At 40.6% G+C, this 14,198-nt stretch overlaps 1 protein-coding gene across 4 annotated transcripts in view; it reads left to right on the top strand.

The window, feature by feature from the left end:
- The first annotated feature begins 3,795 nt into the window (after positions 1 to 3,795).
- Positions 3,796 to 14,198, top strand: part of ASPSCR1 (ASPSCR1 tether for SLC2A4, UBX domain containing) — a 90,961-nt gene continuing 80,558 nt past the window's right edge. For all 4 annotated transcript variants that reach the window (XR_014491365.1, XR_014491366.1, XR_014491367.1 and 1 more), the window contains exons 1-3: positions 3,796 to 3,954; positions 9,179 to 9,234; positions 13,957 to 14,071. Coding sequence is in view for 1 of the 4 variants with exons in the window: in XM_083353947.1 (XP_083210073.1) it covers positions 3,853 to 3,954; positions 9,179 to 9,234; positions 13,957 to 14,071 (273 nt within the window). In the remaining 3 variants the exon portion in view is untranslated. The remainder of the gene's footprint in view (positions 3,955 to 9,178; positions 9,235 to 13,956; positions 14,072 to 14,198) is intronic.

Here is a 14,198-nt window from a genome sequence, read left to right as displayed (position 1 = left end):
GAAGGAGTATGTGTGAGAGAGATAAATATGTATCGTGCAGCTGGATAGTTTAGTAGTTACAGCATGGATTTTGAAGTGAGAGATCAGGGTTCAAATCCCAGCTAGAACCTACCTATTCCATGGGATAAGCCCCCCCCAATGCTTCACCTGTCTACCACAAAAATGAGAGTGACATGAACTAGGAAAATCATGCCAGCTGGGACATAACCTGAATTAACAAGGTCTATGTCAGATGTTTGAGAACCAGGACAACACAACGTTAAGTGGGCTGCTGGAACAAATTGTATATGGATGAAACAAGAGAACCAGGAATTGATGGAAAGTAGACCTAATAGTAGACCTAATGAGAGGGGGTATATGAAACATATGAGGGAACTATAGATGGGCAGAAGACTAGCATCCAAACTAACTGGGAAATACCTAGTTACCCAATGTTTCAACATAGTAAAGAGGAAACTGCTTTTATAACTTTTGGTAGGCCAACTACGCATTACATCTTGGACTCAAGAAGACTTGGAAGAGCCAATACCTGAAGCTGGAACATCACAGACACCCCCTCTATTATAGAGAATAGCAGCAAATATGAGGCATAAGATAATGGCTAAACTAGCTACAATCAACCCTTGAGACCAGTCACCAAGGCTCTGTAAAGAAGTACTATCAGATAGTATGGTCATGACAATCCCTATTACCATAACAAAAACTAATTAACAACTAATACACTACAGCCACTATAATCCTGGAAATACTTGGCTACATAATCAAGAATAGCTGTAGGTGAAACCCAAGAGAATTGCTAAACAAGGTTCGTGGCACTGGCTACTAGGCTAAGGAGATACACTAGAGAAACAGAGGCCAAGAAGATAAATGCCGTATTCTCCAAAGAACCATCCAAGGTGTACCCCTAACTGCAGTGCAGCAGCACAGAAATAGCAGAGCCACCAATAGCATAAACCAGGGGTAGGCAACCTTGGCTCTTTTATGACTCGTGGACTTCAACTCCCAGGAATTCTGGGAGTTGAAGTCCACAAGTCATAAAAGAGCCAAGGTTGCCTACCCCTGGCATAAACTAATCAGTACTGAAAGAACAGATGGAAAAAAGATGCACACCTCTAGTGAAAAGTGGCTGTAGGACCTGAGAGCAGACCATAGCAATTACTCAGAATGAAGACCAGTCACCATCACAGTAGCAGATATCCAACAGCTGGTCAAAAACATGAAGAACTGGAAAGCACCTGGCCTAGACATGATCCCTACCTATTGGCTAAAGAAACTATGAATGCTTAGCAGTGCAGATGAACCAGTTGCTAACAGACTAACTAACACAAATTTTCCTTTTTTGATACATTTCACAAGGAAAAATAGCATGCCTACTGATGTAAGAATCACATTTATATCACGTGGCTTGATCACAAAAGTATTTTCATATTAAATAAGACTTTGGGAAATCAACTGAAGATTTTGCAATATAAGCACTGAGTCTAGAAAAGAAATATTGAATGACTGCAATCAATCAGTATGGAAATTAGGCAAGGTTTGTATTAATATTTGAGGCATAGAATGAAAACTATTTCTAAAAGGGTTATATCGAAATATTTTGAAACATCATTTTTCTGTTTCCCTCTGAGTGAGTAGTCATACTGAATATAATTCACATGCTTGTTGGGTTTATAAAATGTAGTATATCAAAATCATCTGAAACACATTGTTGTTGTTGTTGTTGTTAGCTGCGAAGTCGTGTTCGACCCATCGCGATCCTATGGACAATGTTCCTCCAGGCCTTCCTGTCTTCTACCTTCTTCTGGAATCCATTTAAGCTCACGCCTACTGCTTCAGTGACTCCATCCAGCCACCTCATTCTCTGTCGTCCCCTTCTTCTACTGCCCTCAATCTTTCCCAGCATTAGGCTCTTCTCCAGTGAGTCCTTCCTTCTCATTAGGTGGCCAAAGTATTTGAGTTTCAGCTTCAGGATCTGGCCTTCTAAAGAGCAGTCAGGGTTGATCTCCTCTAGGACTGACCAGTTTGATCGCATTGCAGTCCAAGGGACTCGCAGGAGTCTTCTCCAGCACCATACTTCAAAGGCCTCAATTCTTTGGCGCTCAGCCTTTCTTATGGTCCAACTTTCACTGCCATTTATTGCAACTGGGAAGACCATAGCCTTGACTATGAAACACATTAATATGTATGAATTCAGCCACTTTCTTGAGATGTGCTTCAACGTGGAAAAAAAAGCACGTATCTCATACTGGCTCATATTAAAATGTACCTGAATGATCTGTAACACATCAGAGAACATTAATATTTTAATGTGAATATTTCTGTCATCTTGATGGAAGAGAGAAAGAATGAAGGAGAAAGAAGAGTTGGAGAGACTAGACTACTGCCGATATATTTCCCAATGTCTCTTAGGACTTCAGATTAGTAGCATGTTGGATGCATTCAGAAGCCCTGGATTTCAGCTCTAGATTTAGATTTTGGGTTTTAGCCCCTTGTAACTAGACAAAACAGATGACACAAGGCTTCATGCTGTGGTGATGGAGATTCCTGTTGCATTATGGAATCCACAGAATGCTTAGCATTTTTTTAAAATTTAGACTTTGAACAATGTATTCAACATTCTCATTTTTAAACAGATTTTTTTTTAAAAAGGCTCACCTAATAGTTAATGCAGGCTTGTGCCAGGAACAGGAGATTACTGTTGTGCAAATAACCACTCCACTCAGTCCTTTCACAACTATTAGTTATGGAGTTCCTTCTTCAAGCACTAGACTAGGTCTTTAAGTCAGGTCAAGGTGGAAATCTGGCAAGTAGAGTTTGAAAGAGCCAAGGTTGAAAGAAATATACTCTCTCCTGCTGGTAAATCAGAGTTTGCTATCAGTACATGTTTATGACACACAGATTATGCTCTTTTAGTTTTTGGCCAGATGAAAGTGGTAGTCTTATTTCTATGTGACTTTTTATCCAATGACAAAATGCCTTGGGAACTGAAAAATAGATAATATTCAATCTAAATATTACTATATTATTAAAATAAATATGTAGCAATTCAACCTGAACAATAAAAAATTAAACAAATCACATTATAGATTAAAATGGAAACCAGTGACATTTGCATTCCATAAACAATGGGAAAATATCTTTTGTGAAAAAGGTTTTATTCCTCTAAAGGTTCAGTCTAAGATAACACTAGAATTATCAACTTGCAACCACGACTAGGACCGAAGAAACTTCTTGACTCACGCAGCACACCGATAGGCTTTTTTGTGAGTAACTACGCCAATTGTGCTTTATTCAATAAGCCACGATCCAGTCAAGCACTTTTTTTAATGGGCCTTCCCTGTCCATCTTATTACAGGTACAAGACGCTGCTCTTCCTCCCCTCCCCAGGTGGCCCGTATAATTTTAGCACCTGCACGGGTGGGGGGGGGCACAAGTGGACTGCTGAAAAGCGCTCCAGACTGCTTAAGATGAGAAGCGGGGGAAAAAAGGCGGCAAAATGCGAGCAACTGAGGAGACGCCTCAGGAAAAAGCCCAGGAAGGCGAAAAGTTCACTTTTTTTTACCAAAGGGGAGTCCAGACAAAGCTGGCTGCATGTGCCAAGAAATTCCTTCAACCAAGCTCGCTCTCTCCACTTGACAGAGAAGAGTCGCCGGGGTCAGGCACAGACAGACCCGCAGGGATGAAGCGGGAAGCGGGGTGGTCCGACGTCGAAGCCGCGCCCCTCCGCCGTGGCCATTCGGCTTCGTTGCGGAAGAACCTGGTGCGTACGGGCGGGAGGGAGGGAGGGAGGGCTGGCGGAAAGCTGGCCTCTAGGAAGAGGAGGGAGGAGGAGAGCGAACGAGCTAAAGAAAGATGTCGGCGGCCGGCGGAGGGGCTACTTCCGTCGTGTCGGTGTTGGCCCCGAACGGGAGGCGAGTGACGGTCCGAGTAGGCCCAAGCACCGCGCTGATCCAGGTGGGTTTGCTGACGGGCAGGTCGAGGCGGGGGCGGGGGCGGGGGGGGGAGGATTTGCTTTCGCTCTGATTGGCCCTGGTCTGGAAAACAGGTGAGCAGACTAGTTGTGATTGGGTCTGCGGACAGGTAATTGCTCTCGGGGCCACAGAATTTTGTTGTGGGGAAGGCAGAAAGCTTGTGGTGACCGTGTAGTTAAAGTAGAAAGCTAGGCCTTCGGAGAAGGGAAAGACGGCGCTATCTAAGTGAGGGTTGTGTTTTCTCACGTGCATCTTGGGAAAGGGGGTTCCGTGGAACGCTGTCTCTTCCCGTGAATTCTCCATTCTCTCACGAGGAACAGAAGGGTAGAGCGCCTGTAGTTCGCAAAGTCTATTTGGTCCCCGTAAGAGTCTGTTTGGCCCCCTGTACTATACCAAAGTGATTTGGTCCAGGTTTGCTTAAGTATAACTTGGGAAAGGGCTACCCTGAAAAATGAAGGTAGTAGTTACATTATCTATTGAGTCACAGATTAGCCAGCCACAACTTAAGCTACTGCCAACTCAGTTTGTATGATTACTATATGGTTCAGAGTGTTATGTGAATCTGGAAAAATTAGGATAATAAAAGCAGTTGAATTAACTGTTCTTAAATATGGTTTGTCTAAAGGAGAAGGAACTGAAGAGAAATTATCTGTATATCAGAAATTGGGATACTTAAGACATTTGGGGTCCATTGTACTTTTTTTACTATTACTTTAAAACCAGATTAAAAATGAATTGCTGTATTTGCATGAAATGCTTCCTATGGTTAATTTACTGATGTTTTACTTAATCTATTTTTCTGGGTTCTCATGATATGCTGATCCAGAGGCTAAACACAACTGGATTTGCTTAGCATGAGGTAAACTAAAATAGTGTGTTCATATCCAATGACTCGTAGTTTTTCTTTCAAACTTTCTTTTCAGCAATCTAATTTAGTGATGAGCTTATTTTCAGACAATTTATAAAGCTTCATAGATGTACTGGATATCACTAATGAATCCTAATTTATATTCTATTACACTTGACACAGAGACTAGTCATCACCTTAAGAGATTATACATCATGTTAAGCCTCAGTTTTTAAATATATTAAATAAGCTCAAATTCACCTATTGTGTTAAATGATATCCCATGGCTTACAACCAACTGTTCATAATATATTACAGTAAGGCAAACTAAAGAAAACTTTTTGACTTAGTGTGATGTGTGAAGCTTGATAGGGTGAAATTTATTGCTGTGTTGACATGATTCAGTGAGCCAAAAATCCAGTTAATGAGAATACACACTATAATGGCAAGCATAACAGATTCTGGGTTTCAATTTTTATGGTTAGAGTCCTACACAATGCAGAGTTTATCTTCATGTGGACATGGCTAATGCCTTTTGTGTGAGCTATGTCTTCCATTTAACATAGCAACATAATTTAAGACTTCTATAGCTATGTTTCCAGTGCCCTGCTATGATAAAGCAATATTTAAATTTCACAATTGATTTATTTTGTTTAAACTTGTTTTTATTTTTTCCTGAACTCTGAGAGGAAGAAAATATAGAAATAAGTACGCTTGTTCACATTAACTCTTTCTTACCATGCAAACAAATTTTGGTTATATACTCTTTTTATACAGACTAGTTTGGCACCTGGTGCTAAGCCATTTTTTATTTAAGTATGGCTTATCCATTAAGTACAAGTGACAAGATTGACAAAACAATTGTATGGTTATGTGTCATGTATGAACATAGACACTAAGCATAGTAAATTTATATCATATAGGTTATATTTCATTTCTGGTAATCAAGTTGAGTTCTGCTTCTGTTAGCCACATGAACATATTCACATTGTTTTATTAGCAGTGTGAAAGTGGTTTGAAAATACCTTGACAAAATTAGCGTACCAGAGGAATGCTGTGGATATAATTTACTTGGACTTTAGTAAGGCATTTGATAAAGTAGACCATGACCTACCTACTACTTGATAAGATAGAAAAATGGGGGTTAGATAGCATCACCACCAGATGGATTTGTAGCTGGCTGACTGGCCATACTCAGTGTGTGGTCCTCAATGGACTGCATCTGCATGGAGGGAAGTGTGTAGTGGGGGGGGGGTCCCATGGCTCTGTTTTGGGCCCATTGCTCTTCAATATCTTCATCAATGATCTGGATGAGGGGATAGATGGGGAACTCATCAATTTTGCAGACACCAACCTGGCAGGAATAGCCAACATTCCAGAAGATAGGCTTAAGATGCAGAAAGATCTTGACATACTTGAACATTGGACACTATCTAACAAAATGAAATTCAATAGTTAAATGCATGGCTGAAGAATTATATTTATTATATTTCAGTTATATTAAAATATAAATTCAAACACATTGGCCACCCATTCCTTTTTGCAGGTTGTGACATGCTGCCATGTCATATATAGGCTTAAGATACAGAAGGATCTTGACAGACTTGAACATTGGGCACTATCTAACAAAATGAAATGCAATGGTTCTACATTTAGGTAAGAAAAACCAAATGCACAGGTGCAGTATAGTTGGTACCTTGCTCAATAGTAGTAACTGTGAGAGGGATCTTGGAGTCCTAGAGGACATTCACTTAAATATGAGCCAGCAGTGTGCTGCAGTTGCCAAAAAAGCCAACACAGTGCTGCATTAACAGAGGGATAGAATCAAGATCATGTGAAATGCTAATACCACTTTATAATGCCTTGGTAAGGCCACACCTGGAATACTGCATCCAGCTTTGGTCACCATGACGTAAAAAAGATGTTGAGACTCGAGTACAGAGAAAAGCAACAAAGGTGATCAAAGGAGCAAAGGCTAAAACATAATGAATGGTTGCTAGAATTGGATATGTTTAATGAAGAGAAGGACGAGGGGGGACATGATAGCCTTTTGCAATTGACTGATGGTGAATTTGTCAATGCCGATGGTGTTCAAGTGCTGGTCCAGTTGTTTTGGGATTGCACCCAAAGTGCCTATTACTATTGGTACAACCCTTGCTTGCCTTTGGCACAATCATTCTATTTCTTTTTGTAGGTCTTTGTATTTTGTTATCTTCTCCAGTTCTTTCTCTTCTATTCTTCTGTCTCCATGTACTGCTATGTCCACTATCTAGACTTTTTTGTCTTTCTAATTGACAATTATTAAGTCCAGGGTGTTATGTGGCAGGTGCTTGTCTGTTTGAATTCTAAAGTCCCAGAGCAATTTAACTTTTTCATTTTCTATAACTTTCTCTATTTTATGGTCCCACCAGTTCTTGCTTGCAGACAAATGATATTTCTTGCAGATCTTCCAATGCACCATTGTTGCTACTTTGTCATGCCGCTGCTTGTAGTCAGTCTGTGCGATCTTCTTTCAGCAGCTTACCAGGTGGTCCACTGTTTCTTCAGCTTTGCATATGTGGCACTTACTGTCTATTGCTGTCTTTTCAATTTTGATTTTGTATACATTTGTCCTTAAGGCTTGGTCCTGTGCAGCCAGAATTAGTCCCTTGGTCTATTTCTTCAACTTTCCTGCTCTTAGCATTACCAGGTCTTGTTATTATCTGCTTTTCCAGCTATTTTTTTTAATGTACTGACCATGTAGTGTTTTGTCTTCCCATGCCTCCATTCTGTTCTTCATTTGGTCTTTCTTGTTTCTTCCTGATATACTAACTTCAGTGCATTTTCATATATAGGCTTAAGACAATGTACTTCAGATATTCTTCCAAAGCCCTTTTTTCCTTCTTCAACCATCCTTCTTCAACATTCCGTGCGCACCTATTTGCCTTGGTAGATAGATGTCACTGCATGGATGAAGGGCATGCATCATTGTCATTATTTTTCTGGTCTTCCTACCCATTGCTTTTAGTTCTGCTTGAGTCCAGTCCACTATTTCTGTTGTTTATCTAATGACTGGAATTGCCCAGGTGTGGATTGCCTTCATGGTATTTCGTCCATTGAGTTTGGACTGTTAAGATCTTCTTTGCTTTCTTGATGTATTCACCTCTAGTCTTTTTCTTGATTTCAGTGTACGTGATGTTGTCAGCTTGCAGGATACCCAAGTATTTGTAGTAATCTTTCAGACTCTTAATGTTATTTTCGTGGAGCATCTTGATTCCTTCAATTTTCACTATTTTTCCTTGTTTGATAGTAAGTGTGGCACATTTGTCCAAGCCAAACTCCACTGCAATATCTTAGCTATATATACAGTGTTGAGTAGCGATTCTATTTCAGATGGTGTTTTTCCATACAGCTTCAGACCATCCATATAAGGATGATGATGATGATTATTATTATTACTACAGATTTTTCACTTTCAAGTTCAATTTATAGGAAAATGCTTTCTATCTAAATATTAATCAAATTGATTTTATTGATTTTTGAGATTAGATAGATGCCTATACTTACATTTAACGTATTTATAATTTCTAATCTTTCTGAACTGTTGCCTGCAAATTCAAGGCCATAAGCTTTCCCCTAAATTTGTCCCCACAGCTATAAACTTATGACATATATTGAGCAGAAAAACAGGTATTTCGATACATATTCAACACCATAGCTATTGCCTCCCAGCATAAAATACAGGTAGTCCTTGATTTATGACCAGTCACTTAAAAATCAGTCAAAGTTTTGACAGACCATCCTAGGGCTAGCAACCCAGATTTGAAGCTCTGATGGTCTCATAGTCATATCACATTTTGAATACTTGGCAAACAGGGCTCATGTTTACAGTCATTTTCAGTGTCCTGTGGTCATGTGACCATAGTTTATGATGTTTCTGTGGTGTTTGCATAACAACCGCTACATTTGCTTTATGATTGCTGCAAAAAAGATTGTAAAATTGCTCATGTTCAAGTGGTGACCCATGTAATGACTGTCATGACCTATGATTGTAAATCTGGGCACAATTACATTTGTAAGTTGAGGACTACTTGTATTTTGGCACTTGTTATAGCCATAATTCAATGACTATGTTGTTTCTAGAACTAATATAATTGAGTGACCCCACTTGCTGTGAAAAGTAGTATCATCCATGACCAGTTAATATGATCTTAAAATGCATTTCTGTTGATTTAAGTTATGAGGAAAAAAGGTTGTTCTTCCCTATATAGATGTGAATTTGAATTCCTACTTGACACATAAGTGAGGAGAAACTAATCTATTTGAAATATCTTGTGTATGCCAATCCAAATTAATTCTCTCTATATATTTTTTTCTTCAGGTCTTGGAAGAAGTTTGTAGAAAGCAGAATTTTGACCCTGATGAATATGATTTGAAGTAAGTCTTACTGCTTTATTTATTATATAAAAGTGACTCTGGGTGGCATATATCAACCAAATAAAACAATAGATATAAAAACAACACAAATAAAAGCATAAAAATCCACATCAAAAGCAAAACATTATAAAAAACAAATATACAAACCCTACACAGAGAGAGAATAAGAGTGCTCACCTCAACGATGGAGTCATCCAGCCAAGTCTCTGGTTCTGTGGGATCCCCAGGCCTGGTCTTATAGTCAAGCCTTCTGGAATGTCAAACAGGATGGGACCAAACTATTTTTTTTGTGGGGGAATGTTCCTTAACGCTGGCACCACAATACAAAGAGTACATCTGCTGGGACCCACCAAATGTAGATTCCCTACCTGATGGTATCCACAAGCATGCCTTCTCTTCCAGGTCTAATGGGGTGTGCTGATGTAACTAGGGAGAGATGGCCCCTCAGATAGCCCAGTCCCATGTCATGAAGGGTTTTAAATGTTAAAATCAGCACCTTGAATTGTACCCGAAAGCAGATTAGCAACCAGTGGACAGCTTGCCATTATCCTCCTTCTTTGCCATTATTTTACAGGAAAAAACATCTGAAAGAGTTTATAGTAGTAATTCCAAAGATACTACTTTTTGTTATCTGATTCTGAAAGAGCATGTTTTCTATGAGTTTTGACAGAAGTTAACTATTCACTAATGCAGCATATCTATTGTACTATAATGGAAATTCATATCCCTCTCTTTCTACTTACAGTAAGATAAGCATGTTCTAGTAGGGAGACCCATCAGTGCCTTAATAATTTAGATAATTTGGGTACAAAATTCTATATAATCTCTAAATTTAAGTTTGTTGATAGCATACTACGCAAAGGACTGCCCATTATATTTTATTAATATTAATTATTAATAAATATCAATATTACAGTTGCAAGAAAAAGTATGTGAACCCTTTGGGATTACGTGGAGTTTTGCATGAATTGGCCATAAAATGCGCTCTAAACGTCATGTAAGTCACCAATAGAAAAACACAGTCTGCTTAAATTAATACTACACAAACATTAGCTGTTGTCATGTTTTAATTGAACATAAGATGGAAACATTCACAGTGCAGGGTGGAAAAAGTATGTGAACCTTTGGACTTAATAACTGGTTGACACTCCTTTGACAGGAATAACCTCAACCAAACGTTTCCTGTAGTTGCAGATCAGACCTGCACAACGATCTGGAGTAATTTTGGACCATTCCTCTTCACAAAACTGTTTCAGTGTAGCAATATTCTTGGGATGTCTGGTGTGAATCGCTCTCTTAAGGTCATGCCACAGCATTTCAATCGGGTTGAGGTCAGGACTCTGACTGGGCCACTCCAGAAGGCGTATTCTGTTCTGTTGAAGCCATTGTTTTGTTGAATTACTTGTATGCTTTGGGTCATTGTCCTGTTGCATCACCCATCCTCTGCGGAGCTTCAGTTGGCGGACAGATGGTCGTACGTTTTCCTGCAAAATGTCCTGATAACCTCTGGAATTCATTTTCCCATCAATGACAACAATCCGTCCAGGCCCTGAGGCAGCAAAGCAGCCCCAAACCATGATGCTTCCTCCGCCATGTTTTACAGTGGGGATGAGGTTTTGATGTTGGTGTGCTATGCCTTTTTTTCTCCACACATAGTGTGTGTTTTTCCCAAACAACTCAATTTTGGTTTCATCTGTCCACAGTATATTTTGCCAGTAGTGCTGTGGAACATCCAGGTGCTCTTTTGCAAACCTCAAATGTGCTGCAATATTTTTTTTGGACAGCAATGGCTTCCTCCGTGGTGTCCTCCCATGTACTCCATTCTTGTTTAATGTTTTCCTTATTGTAGATGTGTCAACAAAAATGTTAGCATGTGCCAGAGATTTCTGTAGGTCTTTAGCTGACACTCTAGGATTCTTCTTTACCTCATTAAGCATTATGCGCTGTGCTCTTGCAGTCATTTTTACAGGATGACCACGCCTAGGGAGAGTAGCAACAGTGCTAAACTTTCTCCATTTGTAGACAGTCTGTCTTACCATGGACACATGAACATCAAGGCTTTTGGAGATACTTTTGTAACCCTTTCCAGCTTCATGCAAGTCAACAATACTTGATCATAGGTCTTCTGAGAGCTCTTTTCTGCGAGGCATGGTTCACATCAGACAGTGCTTCTTGAGACCAGTAAACCCAAAACAGGTGTGTGTTTTTAAAGGGCAGGACAGCTGTCAGCAACACATCCAATATCATCACACTGATTGGAGTTAAGGTTGGCTCACTCCTGGCTCCAATTAGCTCTTGGAGAAGTCATTAGGCTAGGGGTTCACATACTTTTTCCACCCTGCACTGTGAATGTTTCCATCTTATGTTCAATTAAAACATGACAACAGCTAATGTTTGTGTAGTATTATTTTCAGCAGACTGTGTTTTTCTATTGTTGTGACTTACATGACGTTTAGAGCGCATTTTATGGCCAATTCATGCAAAACTCCACGTAATCCCAAAGGGTTCACATACTTTTTCTTGCAACTGTATGTTTCCCCTATTGTGGTAGGTTATGTTTTTCTCATTTACCTTTAATTTTATGAGAAAGAGTAAGTGGTATTTGTGTTGATTTCCAAATATAATGGGTCCCAGCTGCAGAAAAAATTCTGACAATAGTTTGTATCTCGTTCTCCTCCTAGCTGGTATTCCAGACAACTTTATTTTGGTTTCTCAGCTGACACTTCCTGAGTTGAAATCATGCTTATGTAAATTTAGTTCTTTTCCCAGCCCCTTCATTTTTATAAAATGATCAGTGGGCATATACCCAAATAGTTTTAATCCTTAGCTTTACTCTCAATTGTCCCTGGGTTTGGATGACATAACTGAATCCAAATCTAAAATTTGGCTTAGCATTCTTTGCAAACACGCTCATTAATTGGTTCAGACATTGTACTAAGCCATGGTTTGTCTAAATATGACTTCTTGAATAAACCACAATTAGAAACATGCAACATTAATTAATCCATAAGCCTTGGTGACAAAAAATCTCAATAAGTGGCTTCATACAATGAAATGAAACACATTATGTTATGGCTTAGTGCAATACAGGTGGTCCTCGATTTATACCACAGTCGGGAACAGAAGTTCTGTTGCTAAGTGATACAGTTGTGAAGTGAGATTTGACACACTCGCATTGCTTAGCGGCCGCAGTCCTTGCACTCCCCACTGTGATTATTAGCTGAGGACCCATCCCAATCCCAGCAATTCCAAGCCTGGTCCCTTCCGGTCCTGAGTCTCAGTAAGGGAAGGGACTGCCTCCAACTCCCCCTCCCTGTCGCCTCCTCTCTGCCCTTTGGGTTGTCATGAACCTTGAGGGCAGCAGGCAGCCGCAGAACTGCATGGCTCTGGGGCTGCTTGTCATGCCGTAGGAAGCTGCAGCTACCTTGCACTCTGCCCTCCCCGGCTTACCTTTGCTGTCATCTGGTTCCAGTTGATGATGAGAGGGTCGCCATGGTTCTGGGGCTGCAAAAAGTAGCCCCTGGGCTGCAGTGCAACGGTCAGCCCTAACCTGTTCTGTACCAGCCTGCTACCGGCCCTGCAGAAAAGGCAACCCCTTTACAAACGGCAAGAGGCTGGAATTACGCCTGCCAAATTTATTACTACAAAAACAAACAAGACACGAACCAAGAAACAGGAGCTTTGAAACACTATCCGAGCGGTTGCCTTCAGCAAACCAGCCCTCCCCACACATTCCCCTTATATAGAGTTCAGGGCGTGGCTTCTCTCTGCCTCCTTCCGAGAAGCCCCATTGCCTTCCTCTGTTTACTCCTAATTGACTGCCTCCTGCGTCGGGCGTCCTTGAACAGGGCCAGCTGTGGGTCATCTTCATCCACACTGTCAGGCTCACACAGCTGGGTCTCCCTGGTGACCAAGTGGGAGGGGCCTGGCTGAGGGCTATCATCAGCAAGATCTTCAACCCCCTCAGCAAGGTCTTCAACACCCCCCTCCTCCTCTGAGTCATCCGACCCAACTGCCGAACCCACAGGCTGACCCTGAATCACAACATAACCCAACCCAGGAGTATGACATAAAGGTTTTTTTTTTTGGTGCATTACATCCCTGGAGCTGCAGAACGCGGCCCCCTGAGCCACAGGACAAAGCTCAGCAGTGCACTGCAAAGCCTTAGCCACCCTAACCCAGTCCCAGTCTCAGTCTTGAAAGGAAGTCACTGTACGTGACCTGGAAGAAAGCCTCATGTGGCCAGTAGCTGCCTTGTGAAGGGCCATGCTGAGTTTGCCTCATCAGTGGGAGCAAGAAACAGTGAAGATCAGCTAGGGAGGTGAAGCACAGGACTACAGACATCAGAAGGACATAGATAGGGAGGTGGAAGTTGAAATGCCTCTGTGGTCATAAGTGTGGGTAGGCTGTTAAGTGTCCAAATTTTGATCACGTGACCATGTGGGTGCTACAAAAGCTGCAGCTACAGGCGCCCTTCTTAAGGCCATTCAGCACTGCTGTAATTTTGAACAGTCACTGGATGAGTGTCCATAAGACTGGGATTACCTGTATGTAAAGTTAGCCTTTCTGACTACCATTTTAATCATTGTTTCCCCAACTAAGAGCTTAGCCTTCTACTCTGATTATTGATACAATCTCTTTTATATGAGAAATAATATATTGAAAAAAACATTGATGCAGCTTCAGTGTAAAAACTTATTAATAGGAATGTATGTTTTGCAGATTTCAGAGGACAGTGCTGGATCTTTCTCTGCAGTGGAGATTTGCCAATCTACCCAACAATGCCAAATTGGAGATGGTGCCAATCTCTCGTAATAGAGTAGGGATTGAAAATACAGTATGTACTTTTCACTTTGTGATGACTTTATTTTTATTCATTATCAATATCTTTAGATTTGTAGATTTTTCTTAGACAATGATATGTTTCTCCCCCTCAGCAGGATCCCTGTCTATCTTATGCTCTC

This window comes from Vipera ursinii, assembly GCF_947247035.1.
Source record: "Vipera ursinii genome assembly, chromosome: 2".
Classification (NCBI taxonomy): Eukaryota; Metazoa; Chordata; class Lepidosauria; order Squamata; family Viperidae; genus Vipera; species Vipera ursinii.
Note: the sequence above shows the minus strand (reverse complement) of the source record. Positions and strands in the feature narration are given on the sequence as shown.